This window comes from Hypanus sabinus, chromosome 15 (assembly GCF_030144855.1).
Source record: "Hypanus sabinus isolate sHypSab1 chromosome 15, sHypSab1.hap1, whole genome shotgun sequence".
Classification (NCBI taxonomy): Eukaryota; Metazoa; Chordata; class Chondrichthyes; order Myliobatiformes; family Dasyatidae; genus Hypanus; species Hypanus sabinus.
Window position 1 is genome coordinate 13,349,840 of NC_082720.1, and position 13,804 is coordinate 13,363,643.

General features: G+C 40.0%; 1 protein-coding gene across 4 annotated transcripts in view; it reads right to left on the reverse strand.

Annotated features, from left to right (window-relative positions):
* Positions 1-13,804, reverse strand: part of LOC132405307 (regulator of G-protein signaling 14-like) — a 123,555-nt gene that overhangs the window by 44,783 nt on the left and 64,968 nt on the right. For all 4 annotated transcript variants that reach the window (XM_059990011.1, XM_059990009.1, XM_059990010.1 and 1 more), the window contains exons 3-5: positions 6,645-6,814; positions 3,327-3,419; positions 364-507 (exon numbers count right to left, since the gene is read on the reverse strand). In XM_059990011.1, coding sequence (XP_059845994.1) covers positions 364-507; positions 3,327-3,419; positions 6,645-6,814 — 407 coding nt within the window. The remainder of the gene's footprint in view (positions 1-363; positions 508-3,326; positions 3,420-6,644; positions 6,815-13,804) is intronic.

Consider the following 13,804-nt stretch of genomic DNA (forward strand, 5'->3'; position numbering starts at 1 on the left):
ACAAACTGTGACTACCAGGAGATCTGACAGAACAGGTCAAAATCACCAGTAAAGGAGATTAACTGGATGTTATCTGGTTGTTATTTGTTGGACCTCACTGTACAAACTGTGTGTCTGAAGTTGACAGTGATTACGTTCTAGAAGTACTTCCAAAAATTTTGAGAAGAAAAAGCAGTTTAAATTAAAAATATTCAGAATACAGTACTCTTAACGACTGGGCAAGTTATATGTGTAGCAAACAGAGTTTTTCATACAAGCACATCCTGAAGGTATTGGCTCTGAAGACTGCAGATATGAAAGGCAGCTTAATCTATTAATAGCTTGATATATGGTCATAAAGCAGAGTGAGATGATAGATGGTACCTGAAGCTGTTGTGCCTTAAACATATCCGACCGGGGGTCATTAAGGATATCCTCCTCAAGCTGGGCTTGACTGTCAATGTTGATAGGACAGAGGGAGCTGCTGGAGAGGTATGTGCTGTAAATCTCACCAGCAATCTGTGAAAGCTGAACACAGGACAAAAAGAGTTAGGTCAAAGCAATGCTATTCTGTATATGTACATTATGTGGAAGTCAAACAAATAAGAAGCAATTATTAATCAGAAAATAGTTTTCCCTCACCATATCAAATTTTCTCTGACTGTAACAAGGCTAATTGCTTTAGCTAATCAATGTGGTAACAAGTCATTCAAGTTATCAATCTTCATAGTAAGTCAAACAACATAGATGTCCAGAAAACTAAAATGAATCCAGGGAAGAAATCAGGTCTCACACACAAAATGCTGGAGGAACTCAGCAGGCCAGAAAGCATCTATGGAAAAGAGGACTGATGGAGCATCTCCCCATCCTGAAACATCGAGTATTCTCTTTACCATAGGTGCTACCTGGCTTGCTGAGTTAAACATAGAAACATAGAAAACCTACAGCACAATACAGGCCCTTCAGCTCACAAAGCTGTGCTGAACATGTCCTTACCTTAGAAATTACCTAGGGTTACCCATAGCCCTCTGTTTTTCTAAGCTCCATGTATCTGTCCTGGAGTCTCTTAAAAGACCCTTTCATATCTGCCTCATTGCCTCATTGCCATCATTCCCAGCAGCCCATTCGACACACTCACCACTCTCTGCATAAAAAAACTTACCCCTGACATCTCCTCTGTACCTACCTCCAAGCACCTTAAAACAATGCCCCCTCATGTTAGTCATTTCAGCCCTGGGAAAAAGCCTCTGACTATCCACATGATCAATGACTCTCATCATCTTGTACACCTCTATCAGGTCACCTCTCATCCTCCGACACTCCAAGGAGAAAAGGCCGAGTTCACTCAACATATCTCATAAGGCATGCCCCCAATCCAGGAAACGTCCTTGTAAATTTCCTCTGCACCCTCTCTATAGTTTACACATCCTTCCTGTAGTGGGGTGACCAGAACTGAGCACAGCACTTCAAGTGGGGCCTGACCAGGGTCCTATAGAGCTGTAAGATTACCTCCCAGCTCTTGAACTCAATCCCACGGTTGATGAAGGCCAATGCTCTGTATGCCTTCTTAACCACAGAGTCAACCTACTTGAATTGCTGGTGATGGTGTTGTCACTCTGTTATTCCTCCAGCATTCTGTGTGTGTTGCTTGGATTTCCAGCATCTGTAGATTTTCTCTTGTTTGTGGAAGGAATCAGGTCTGACACTTTTAATTCCAGAGATTTAAAAGGTAAACAATATTTACCCCAATTCAGGAAATAACCTGGATCAGAAATTCTTAGTTCCATTCCATTATTTAAGAAGCATTAGACACGTAAATTAGAGAATTAAAGAGAGACTGCGGATGCTGGAAATCTGAAGCATCATATAACATTCGTCCAGTGCCTTTGAGCGTTGCTTAGAAAGTTATATGACATTTTATCTATAGATCATTATGCGTGGGTTCCTGAAATACTCAGGGGCAGAGTGAGTGGCATCTTGAACAATGAAGTGATTGGAAAGCCTCATGCCCAGTTTCGTGCTGTCTGAGCTGATGAGTTCCTCCAGCATTTGGAGTGCCTTGCCCAAGTTTGGAATGCCTGGAAAACCAGCTGAGTGTTTTGAGGTCACTAATGGAGTCACTGCAGGGGTACCTATGTGTTGTTTATATCGTTTTGCAAAACACATTTAATAAGGCTGCGTATATAATTGGCAAAGGTGTTCTGACTTGAGGAGGCAGTTCGCTGGGCTGTAAGAGATAAGGAAACAATGATAATGGGTATAATTAAATGACAGAAAGGGACTCTTTTGGACAGTACTGAGGCTTCAACTCTTTTAGCTGAAAGAATAGAGAACCTTATATCCATTTGCTAATTATAGCAAGTTAGGTGGTACAGTAAATAGTGTTGGTGAAAGCAGAAAATTGTACTTGAAGCATGAAGTAGGTGGGCTAAACAGTGCCAAATAGAATTAACATGCAGAAGATTAATATTATCCATTTTGCACTTGAAAATGTTCAACTTGATGATTTTCTAAAAGGTAATAAACACACGTGGAAACAGAGGGAGATTTAAGGTCCATAAAAAATTTGACAATGACAAAAATAAGATGACTTGAGAACTTTACTTCTCAAAGCTCCCAATTACTAATACTTATCGTTTCCATATTAGCATAGAAGGAGTTCATATCAGCCTATCCAGTTTAAGCAGCTTCATAGAGCAATTCCCTTCCCTCAGTGATGTCCCATGTTACTTGTCTCCTCACATTGCCATCAACCTCCACAGGATTCTACCCAATTGATCTTAGCCAATTAACCCACTACCCCACACCTCCTAGTGATGCTGAAAGAAACCAGACCACCTGGAGGAAACCCATGAGAGCATGAAAACTCCACACAGAAGGACAGTGGGTGTTAATGGTTTATAGAGCTGCAAAGCAGCTACTCTGCTGTGATGCCCACTCTAGCCAGTGTCTAAGTCTACTGCACCCTAATTGATGCAGATTGACTGTTTGAATCGTCATTGTATTATATGACTATCAGGATACCACAGATCCACCCATGTAAAGTATATTGAAACATACTATGATAGCATCATCCAAACCACAGCTCAGGATTGGCTTCAGACCAACACAGAATATTTACAGATGTGGTTTCTAAAATGGGAGTAGGCAAGAGGAAGTGGAAACTGCACCTTGCTGAGGACCCCCTGACTTTGGGAACAGGGTCCTCATAATTCAGGCCTGAACTCAAAGGCTGTGCCCTTCAAGAGACTACACAGGCAGAGGCAGGTTTACTCTAACCACAACCCAGGCCTCTGGAGAAGAAGCTTGCAGCTGCAGGGAAACAAATGCAGCAAACTTGCACTCACCTGTTCCAAGTCATCTTTTGGAATCTTCTGGAAACGTTCACAGGCTTGCCAAAATAATATGTTTTCTGCACTGAATTCCTTCTTTAAAAACTCCTGAGGTAAGATGAAACATATCAGTCACAGTAAAATGGGGAAGGTTCATGAGGGTGACCAGCACAATTCCACTTTAGAGATCCAGATAACCTAACAGATAATCTCTTTAACATCGCTCCCGTCTGAACCACTATCACTGGAGAAATATCTTGAATTTAGTACCTATACCTTAAATATCATAAGGCACTTTGACATGGCATAATCGGTCATTAATGAACTTAAAGCCAGATTTAAAAGTTACATTTTAAAGAGTGATTTATACTTCTGGATCAACAGTCTTATAGTGTAAGGAGGGATACAGATTCTATATCAAGCAAATAACGGGAACAACTCAATTCCTGAGTGCCATGTTTAGGCATCGTCCTTTTAGATGAGGCAAAAATGTTTAGTGGGCATCATACCCAGGCCTCCAGAAGATGGAATTCTGAACCACTTGCAGCAACATAACGCACAGATCAGAGAGTTTCTAATCAAGCTTAGAATCACTTCCAAATGTAACACCAACTTAAGAGCAGTTCTGGAATGTCCTGAAATACTTACATTCTTCAAAAATATGTTTTGAATAATACATTGAACTCTCTATTGGAGAACTTAAAAGCAAGTATCTGTATAAATCTGGAAAAAATGTTTGTGGCAATAGTGAAACAAAATTTTCGAAACAAGTGTTGGATCACTAACATCATACAGGAAGGATCTCTGTCACTTTCATTTGTTCTGGCCTGTACTTGGCTTCCTCCCCACAAGAAATGGCCTCTAAAGTGTTCTAAGAAGCCATAATACCTTGCCAGAAACATCCAGTTCTTACAGCTAATAAATTTCTTAAAAAAACATTCATAGAGGAAAAACTGTTGACAATAAATTCCAATTTCATTCATGTGTGGATTTATTGGTCAAATAAATATTCAAAGTACATTTATTATCGAAGTATGTATACATTATATAACCCTAAGATTTGTCTCCTTACAAGAGCCTACAAAACAAAGAAACCTAGTGGAGCACATTAAAATAAGACTATGTGCAGAAAAAAACAAATCTTTCAAACAATAAAAGTAAGAAAATAAGATCAGACTGAAGTTCACGGAAGTGAGTCCACAGCCACAAAGACAATCATCACTACAGGTAATCTAAGAGCCTGTTAGTTGCAGGCCACAGTGCAGAGACAAGTAAACCTCATGGAACATCGAGCTGAACTAGCTCATCTTTCTCCTCCAGCCCTGACATCCTGATCTTTTCAATCTGGTCCAGCACTTCAATCGGTTAAACCTCAAGTCTTTCCTTGCTTTCGGATCTGGGCCCTTCTGCTTCGATACTCTCTCAGTCCCGAGTCCTTTTGCCTGGATTTGGCCTATACTTTGGAAAAAACACCCCCATATAATTTCCCAAATCATTAATATTGTTATTAGATGAGGCCCCAGCATTGATCTGTGTTACAACTTGTCTCCATGAAAATGATCCACTTCTCTGCACTGTTTACTGTCAATTAACCAATCCTTTAGCAACACTGATATATTAATGTCAATACTTGTCCCCTTACCTCAACCTGCAACCTATAGTGAGACACCTATTAAGTGCCTTCTGAAAGTCCAAATACACACTACCCACTAGGGTTTCCTGTTATCTGCCCACCCCAGAAAATGCTACTAAATTTGCTGGACCCCACTTCTCTTTCATAGACTGATGTTGACTCAAATCTTGACTAGAGTTTGCCAGGAGGCTTGTGGAAGTCTTTGAAGTCAGCTGGAAGAAGTTTCAATAGTTTGACGAAACCAAAATTGAGCTTTTTGATCGTCAGTCTAAATGGTATTTTTGATGTAATCCAAATACCACACATCATCAAAAACACAGCATCCGTACTGTGAAGCATGGTGGCAGCTGCATCATGCTTTGGGAATGCTTTATAGCAGGCTTGTGAAGGTAGAGGGTAAAATGAACGCAGCAAAATGCAGGGAAATCCTGGAGGAAAACCTAATGCAGTCAGCAAGAGAACTGTGATTTATGGAGAAAATCTGTTTCCAGCAAGACAATGACCACAAGCATAAAGTCAAAGTTACTGTCCTGAAGTGAAAGTGTCCAGGTCAGATGCCAGACCTCAATCCAATTGAAAATTTGTGGCTGGGCTTGAAAAGGGGTGTTCACTCATGATCCCCATACAATCTCACAGAGCTTGAGCAGTTTTGTCAAGGAGAATGGGGGAAACTTGCAGTGTTCAGCTTTGCAAAGCTGATACTGTCTGCATAGACTGAAGGTTGAAATTGCTGCCAAACGTGCATTTACTAAATACTGACTTGTAGGGGGAGATTACTTATGCAATGAATTATTTAGTGTTTTATATTTGTAATTAATTTAAATCACTTTGTAGTGTCGGTCAAGTTGCTGCATGTAAGTTTTTCATTGCACCTGTGTACACATACACTACACTTGTATGCAAGACAAATTACTAGACTTTAGGATTTAACTCACTAAATATCACCCAATCTAAAATCAAGAGTGACTCATTTTTATTGAGCATCACTTAGAAAAACAAAACTCTCCCATGGTAATTCAGAGAAGTCTAAAGCAAGACAGTGACATAAAATACAAAAATGCTGGACTCTGGAAAAGGGATACACTGCAGGAGGAACTCAACATGCCCGGCAGCAGCTGTGGAAAGAAATGGACTCTCAGTGTTTTGGTTTAAGACCCTTCATCTGGGCTATAAAGCAAACAGATAATGAATCAAAGAAGTTTTTGTTCAGACGTTTGACCATAAGCATGACCAAAGATGGAGTAATACACTGAGAAAGCTGGTGTGTTGGATTCAGGCTAAAGAGACATCTTTATTCCAGAAAGGTGGTAGAGATTATTAGGAGACTGGAATCAATGGAAGATTATACCCCTTTCACAGAAGTGAGGAGTTTGGTAGAAAAATAGCCAATATCCAACTTGACAAAATGAGAGCTGCTTTCAATGTAGTGAATGAATTAACTAATAGAGACCTGTGACTTATTTGGAAAAGGAATAAAAAAAAGAATTTAGCTGAACAACTGGGTTGATATTTGTGTAAAAAGTCCATAAGTGCCTCCCAACTGTTGGATGCAACAATGGATGAAACAGGAAGTGATAAGGAGCCAGGCAGTAGAGTAAAGAATCCAAAATGGTCCTGGCATTGCAGGAAGTTCCATAGCATAAAGTCAGTCTGGCAGGTGAGTGTCAGGTGGTTAACAATGAAGGTTGGTGAATACTTACTGTGAAGTACTGCACACCAACAGGGTCCTGCAGAAGCCGTTCAAAGGAAACTGCCCAGCTGGCCACTGACCTCTCAGAGTAGAACGTCCCCTCCTGAACACTGGGCAAACTGACATTGCTGTTCAAACTCTGGTCACTTCCCCTTCCTTCCACCTCGTTGACGTGCAGCTCTGGGGGAAATGATTTATGTTATTGTCTCTGGATTTATAATCTTGAAGTTCAACAAGAAGAAAAGTTATTAAAAAAACACCAACAGCTTGAATTACCATTTTCTGAAAGTATAAAATAAATTATCTAACAGATCCAGAAACATTGGATTAGGAGAGGGACATTCAATCCCTCTGCTTGTTCTACTCTATAATAATCTGAACATTAACTAGACTGGCTTGATCCTATTACATAGAATTATATTAATCTCATTTTTATAAACTGGTCAGTAGTCACAATCTGTTTACTTTTCCCAAGCTGAGGGTTAAGGGGTCACACTAATTAATGGCAGCATTCATTAAAGGGATTCTACTAGGAGTTACATTAAAAACTAAAAGATTTTATTTTTTTCCCAATGGTGTAAATTCTTAGGGTTCTATCACATTTCTTAAAGACCAACCAAGAAGCTTCAAGCCTCCAGGCATTCACCACAGCACGGTGCTTTGTTCCAAGTGCCAATGTCATGGATGGCCAAAAGTGCAGTCAGTAGATTTCTTTTCTCAGAGCTTCAATGACTCAGGTTTATTCCTGACCTCTGGTGCCTTGGAAGTTGCTCATTCTCCCAATGACCATGTGACAATCTGGTTGCTCCAATTTCTTCCCATATCCCAAGGATATGTGAGTTGGTAGGTTCATGGGTCATGATCAATTGCCCCTCAGTCAGTGGCAGATCTGGGATAACTGATGGGAGAATAAAATGGAATCAGTGTAAAGGGTGTTTGATAGTTAGCGTGGACTGTGGGGTGAATGACCTCTTTCAATATTGTACAACTCTGAAAATCTAGAAAATATTTATTTAAGTCTCATTGTCCATCATGGAAGTTAGATCTTGGAAGCACTTTGGAGCATTGAACTTGAATGCATGTCAGGTATCAATGCTGTTTGCATGCAGTAATGTACATAATGTGTGCAGTTTAATGGGCACTATTAATAAACCCACAGGAGTGGAGAAGAGGATGTTGTCCAAGGTCAAATCTCTTATTATGTATGGTATTGGGTTTGCTGATCGCCAAGTTCTAAACTCAAACAAAGGCTTTAAGCCTTATCGGATATACAAACAAATAGCAAGAGTACTCTCACTAAGTGGAGATTATACTGTAACAACCCAATCTTCAAAAGCTAGTTTACTTCCCTTTTTATTTTCCATGGTGAGTTTAGCTGCCAATACCCACTGTTTGAACAGTGGGTCCTCTCTCCCTACCAAGGCAAATATACTTCCAGCTAACAAAGTAGTTTAAAACACAGTTCATTTATTTACAGTGATACACAGTTATATCCAAACAACACTCTTAAAACATATTTACAATGCAGAGGATTTCTATCTTATCTTAAATCATTGAAACATTATAAAACATATTGAAATTAGAAACTATTTCTAAAACTCAAAGCACTTCTTAAAAAACATAGCATTTCTTAAACATTAAATATAATGCACAAAGCACAAATGGTTTCATAAACATAAAGGGCAATGCACAAAGCACAAAAGATTTCTTAAACTCAATGGATTTCCAAGTCACAGGTACATTCCAATAAACTAAGAAGACGTACCACAATGCATACGACAAATTGTCTATTGTAGAAACCAAAGCTGGAGGAATGGATTCTTGTTCACCCCATGTTTCTATCATGTTGCTTGATATTCTTTATCCCATTCCTAATGAGTCTGAACTGTTCACTATATCTACTGTATACACTTTTCCACCCATTTGGATGGGTATGCACATGTATGATATTTCCTCAGATATCCTTTCAACTCAAATGGTCTAAAAAACATTTTTGGAGACATAGACCTCAGCATAATGTTCACAGTTCACAATTAATGCTGTTAAGCTAACTTCCTTGAGTATATAAAATCTTGCAACTATAAACATACCAGTTATTGATATGATAAATGATACTACCCATCTATTCTGCAAGCTTCTTCTTGTGACTATGAACCAAGTTACCAGGAAACACTGAAGCTGGTGAGATATAAATCTTTATTCAGCACACAAACAAGCAACATATTTGAGACACGCTTAGAAGAAGAGGCCTCCCTGGCCCCAATATTACATGATATTTTTATATGCCAAAGATCAAAGGTAACAGCAGGACAATTCCATAGTTACAATGTATCTAAAATGTTTCTTTTGACTCACATATAATTTTTAAATACTCCCAACATTCTAGACACCCAAAATGAATGTTAATCCCCATCATCTGTACGGCTGCATTCATGCATGTGCAGACATCTCTGATGATCAACCCCAGTCTGCAGCTCCAGTTTGACTATTGTTCTGAGTTGATTTTTAAATTAAATCTGCAAACCACTTCTTGGTCTAAAGACTGGTTGCTGATGAAATTAATATTTGCTCTGCACCCTAATTCCAGAATACGCCCTAACACTTCCTTGTACTAAGTAACTTAAGAGTCAGCTTCTCTATTTGAAACAACCCAAATTAAACAACCTATCTTGAACAATAAAGCAGGTACAGTGGCTAGCATCTGCTTCTTGTAGAAAGAACACCTTCAAAGCCGCTCTATAGACAATATTTTGTTTTAACCGAGCTGATTACTGCTTTCCATTTACATGTTAAGAACTGAAGGCTAAATCTCATTTATGACTAGTAGTTAAACGAACACTTAGTTGGAAGCTTACTTACATCTGTTTATGATCTTACGTGTGGCAGCTGTGTTTTGAAAACAAGCTTAGCAAACAATATCACAATTAAAGGATAGAGCAGAAGTCTCACAGACATCCACAGTAAGACATTTACTTCAGGCACATAGAGATATACAGTTAGGTAACAAAGGTTGGCCTTTCCAGTGACGCTCATATCAGCAAAGTTCAATGCCATACATTTGATATTGTGAACCTCTACTGTCTTACTTCAGCAGCTAATGGGCCAGGGCTCGGAATACAATGCTGGCATAGTTATGTAATATTTGGCACAAAAATACACTGAGTCATTATGATCTTCACAAAGGAGAGGAGAATTTCGCTCAGAGAACATAAAGTTCTCTGCTGAAGACTGAGTATTTCAAAAAGAGTTACGTCTAATATGAGATAAAGTGTTGTGTGTTCCTCTCCCTTATCAGAAAAGGCATTCACCAAGTCTCTAGAGTTTTTTCTCAAAAAAGAATTGGGAGTTGTCAAACACAAAATGCTGGATGAGCTCAGCAGGTAAATGAGGTGATCTGTTACAGCTGTGGCTTCTCAGGCCATAGTTGAAGGCAGTGCCCTAAAAAGGGAGGAAGGAGTCAAAGTCACTCACCAAAATAGGCAGAATCCACAACAGTCTGACTTGAGTTGGTAAGGCCAGCATCCAGGTTGAACAAACAGCTGGTGGCAGCCTTGATTGGCAGTACTGGTCACCCACAGATATACAGAAGAGGTTTATTAGGGGGTTAACAATGTGAAATGTTAGTGGGCACAGGATTGTTAGTATTGAAAACTGATCTACCCTTGCTCATGAGTCAGCCTCACTTACTTGAGTTTCCCTAGCGGGAAAGTTTGCTAGTGCTACATGAGGGGGGAGGATGTTTAAACCAGAGTTGCAGGGGGATGGAAACCAGAGAACCAGAACAGATAGCAGAGTCAAATGTTGTTAGAACCTCAAAGTCAGGAATCTAAAAGTAGAGTATGATATGATTTATGTTCTGAGCTGCATATACTTCAACGCAAGAAGCATTGAAGGAAAGGCTGATGAGCTCAGGTCATGGATCAACACATGGAATTATGATATTGTAGTCATTAGTGAGACTTGGCTGCAGGAGGGGGCAGGACTGGCAGCTCAGTATTCTTGAGTTCAGTTGTGTTATATGTGACATTCAGGGAAAATGTTAGCACACACTAAAGAATTCATCTGATGATGCCTTATGTGTGGAACTGAGGAATAAGAAAGGTGTGACCACTTTAATGGAGCTATATTATAAGACTACCCAACAGTCTGCGGGATTTAAAGGAACAAATTTGTAGAGAGAATGCGGACTATTGCAAGAAACACAAGGTTGTTATAGTAGATGATTTTAACTTCCCATATATTGACTGGGAATTCCATACTGTAAGTGGACTAGATAGGACAGAGTTTGTCAAGTGTGTTCTAGAAAGTTTCCTTAATCAGTACATAGAAGTCCCAATGAAACAGTGTGCAATACTTGATGTGATATTAGGAAATGAGACAGGGTAGTTGATGGAAACCTTTGCATCTAGATATCTAACGCCATTAATTTCAAAGTAAATATGGAAAAAGAAAGGTCTGGTCTGCGAGTTCAGATTCTAAATTGGAGACAACTTTGCTGTATCAGAATGGACCAGGCAAGTGTTGATTGGGACAGGCTGTTTTCCGGCAAAGGTGTACTTGGTAAGTGGGAGGCCTTCAACACTGGAATTTTGACAGTACAAAGCTTGTATATGCCTCTCAGAATAAAAATTAAAGATAACAGGTTTAGGGAGCCTTGGTTTTCAAGAGATATTTAGGCCCTGGTTAAGAAGATAAAAAGGAGATGCATAGCAGATATAGGCAAGTAGGAAAAAAATGAGGTAATTATGGAGTATAAGGAATGCAAGAGAACACTTACAAAAGAAATCAGGAGGGCTAAATGATGGCACGAGATTGCTCTAGCAGACAAGGTGAATGAGAGTGTTAATGGATTCTACAGAAATAATAAGAGCAAAAGGATTGCAAGGGACAAAAGTTGTCCTCTGGAAGATCAGCATGGTGTTACGAATGTGCCACAACTCTGAGGGGCCGAAGGGTACAAAGTAGCCCCCTCCTTTGTGAGAATCGCAAGATCGCTATTAATTCGGGTCTGGGACCCAGGAAATGAGAGAGAGACGTCCAGAGTACACAAGGCTTGGAATGTGTCCCGGCCTCCGCAAGACAAAGCCACGGATAACGGCCGTTGTCTCTTGGAGACTGAATTGTGTATTGAGTACTGTACTATTCATTGAAGCCCTCAGCAGATGACCAGAGTGGTCTGGTTGAGGGATTGCATCATCCCAACCTAACTGACATCTGAGACCCCGTGAGTAAGAATAAAAGAGGGTCTGGGGAACAACCCCTTTAGGCGCACCAGGGGAAATGCTAGAAATCCCGTGACAGCGTTTAATAGCGACAGCCGGTGGGGCTCGCGTACCTCCTTTTCCTTTGCCTAGGAATTGGCGGGCTTACCACGGAAGAATGGCTTAGCTAAAGGACCGGCTACACCAACGAAATTTCGAAGGATTGACATCATAAAAAGGAAAAGCTGGCAAATTTCTAAAATCTCTCTCCTGACTCCAACCAAAGGCTGCAGTGTGAATCAACTGAGTGACTTTTATATTTCCATCAGACAATACATTATCCCCTAGACAATGATAGAGCTTATTTCTTATTGATTATTATTATACCAGCACTTTTAGATTTAGTATTGACACCGTATATTATCTGTATGTTTGCATTGATATTATTTTTGTGTATTTTTACCAATAAATACTGTTAAAAATAGTACCATCAGACTTCAACGGACCTCTCTATCTTTGCTGGTAAGTGACCCAGTTATGGGGTTCGTAACAATGGGAATCTGTGCATGGAGCAAAGTACATCTGTACTTACTCAGGAAATGAACAGAGTCTACAGAAGGGAGGCAATGCAGCATCGAGGGCATGGACCCTATACAGATTACAGAGGAGCAGGTGTTTGCTGTCTTAAAGCAAATCAGGGTGGATAAATCCATGGGGCCTGACAAGGTATTCTCCTGTGAGACGCAAGTGCAGAAGCTACAGGGGCTTTAGCAGAGATACTTAAATTGTGCTTAGCAGCAGGTGAGGTACCAAAGGATTGGAGAACAGCTAATAGTGTTCTGTTATTTATGAAAGGCTATAAAAATAAGCCAGGGAATTATAGGCTGGTGAGTCTGACATCAATAATGGGAAAGTTATATTAATTTATTCTTTGGGACTGGATATATAAGTATTTGGGTAGACATGGACTAATTAAGGATAGTCAGCATGGCTTTGTGCATAGTAAGTCATGCCTAGCCAATCTTAAGAAGGATGTTACCAGGAAGTTGACAAAGGCAAGGTAGTGGATGTTATCTACATGGACTCTAGCAGAGTCTTTGGCAAAGTCCAACATGGGAAGTTGGTCAAGAAGGTTCAGTTGCTTGGCATTCTAAATGAGGTAGTAAATTGGATTAGATAACGGCTTTGAGGGAAAAGCTAGAGGGGGGTAGCAGATGGTTGCCTCTCTGGAGGTCTGTGAATAGGGGAGAGCTGCAGGGATCAGTGCTGGCTCCGTTGTTTGCCATCTATGTCAATGATCTGAATGATAATGTGGTTAACTGGATACGCAAATCTGTGGATAACACCAAGATTGGGGCTGTAGTGGACAGCAAGGATGACTATCAGAGCTTGTAGCAGGATCTAGACCAACTGGAAAAATGGGCAGAAAAACAGCAGATGCCAACAAGTGCGAGATGTAGGACCAGCCTGGTAGGTCTTACACAGTGAACAGTAGGGCACTGAGAAGTTGTGGAAGAACAAAGGGATCTGGGAATACAGGTTCACAATTCATTAAAAGTGCTGGCACAGGCAGATAGAGTGGTAAAGAAAGCTTTTGGCACATTGGCCTTCATAAATGAGAGTACTGAGCACAGGAAATTAGTTGTTTAAGTTGTATAAGATTTTGGTGAGGCCTAATTTTGAGTATAGTGTTCAGCTTTGGTCACCTTCCTGCAGGAAAGACATAAATAAGGTTGAAAGAGTACAAAGAAAATTTACAAGAATGTTGCTGGTTCTGGAGGACCTCAGCTACAAGAAAAGATTGAATAGGTTAGGACTTTATTCCTAGGAACATAGAAGACTGAGGGAAAATTTTTATAGAGGTATAGAAAATTATGAGGGGTATAGATAGGGTAAATGCAAGCAGGTTTTTTCAGTTGAGGTTGGGTGGGACTACAACTAGAGGTCATGGATTAATGGCGAAAGGTGA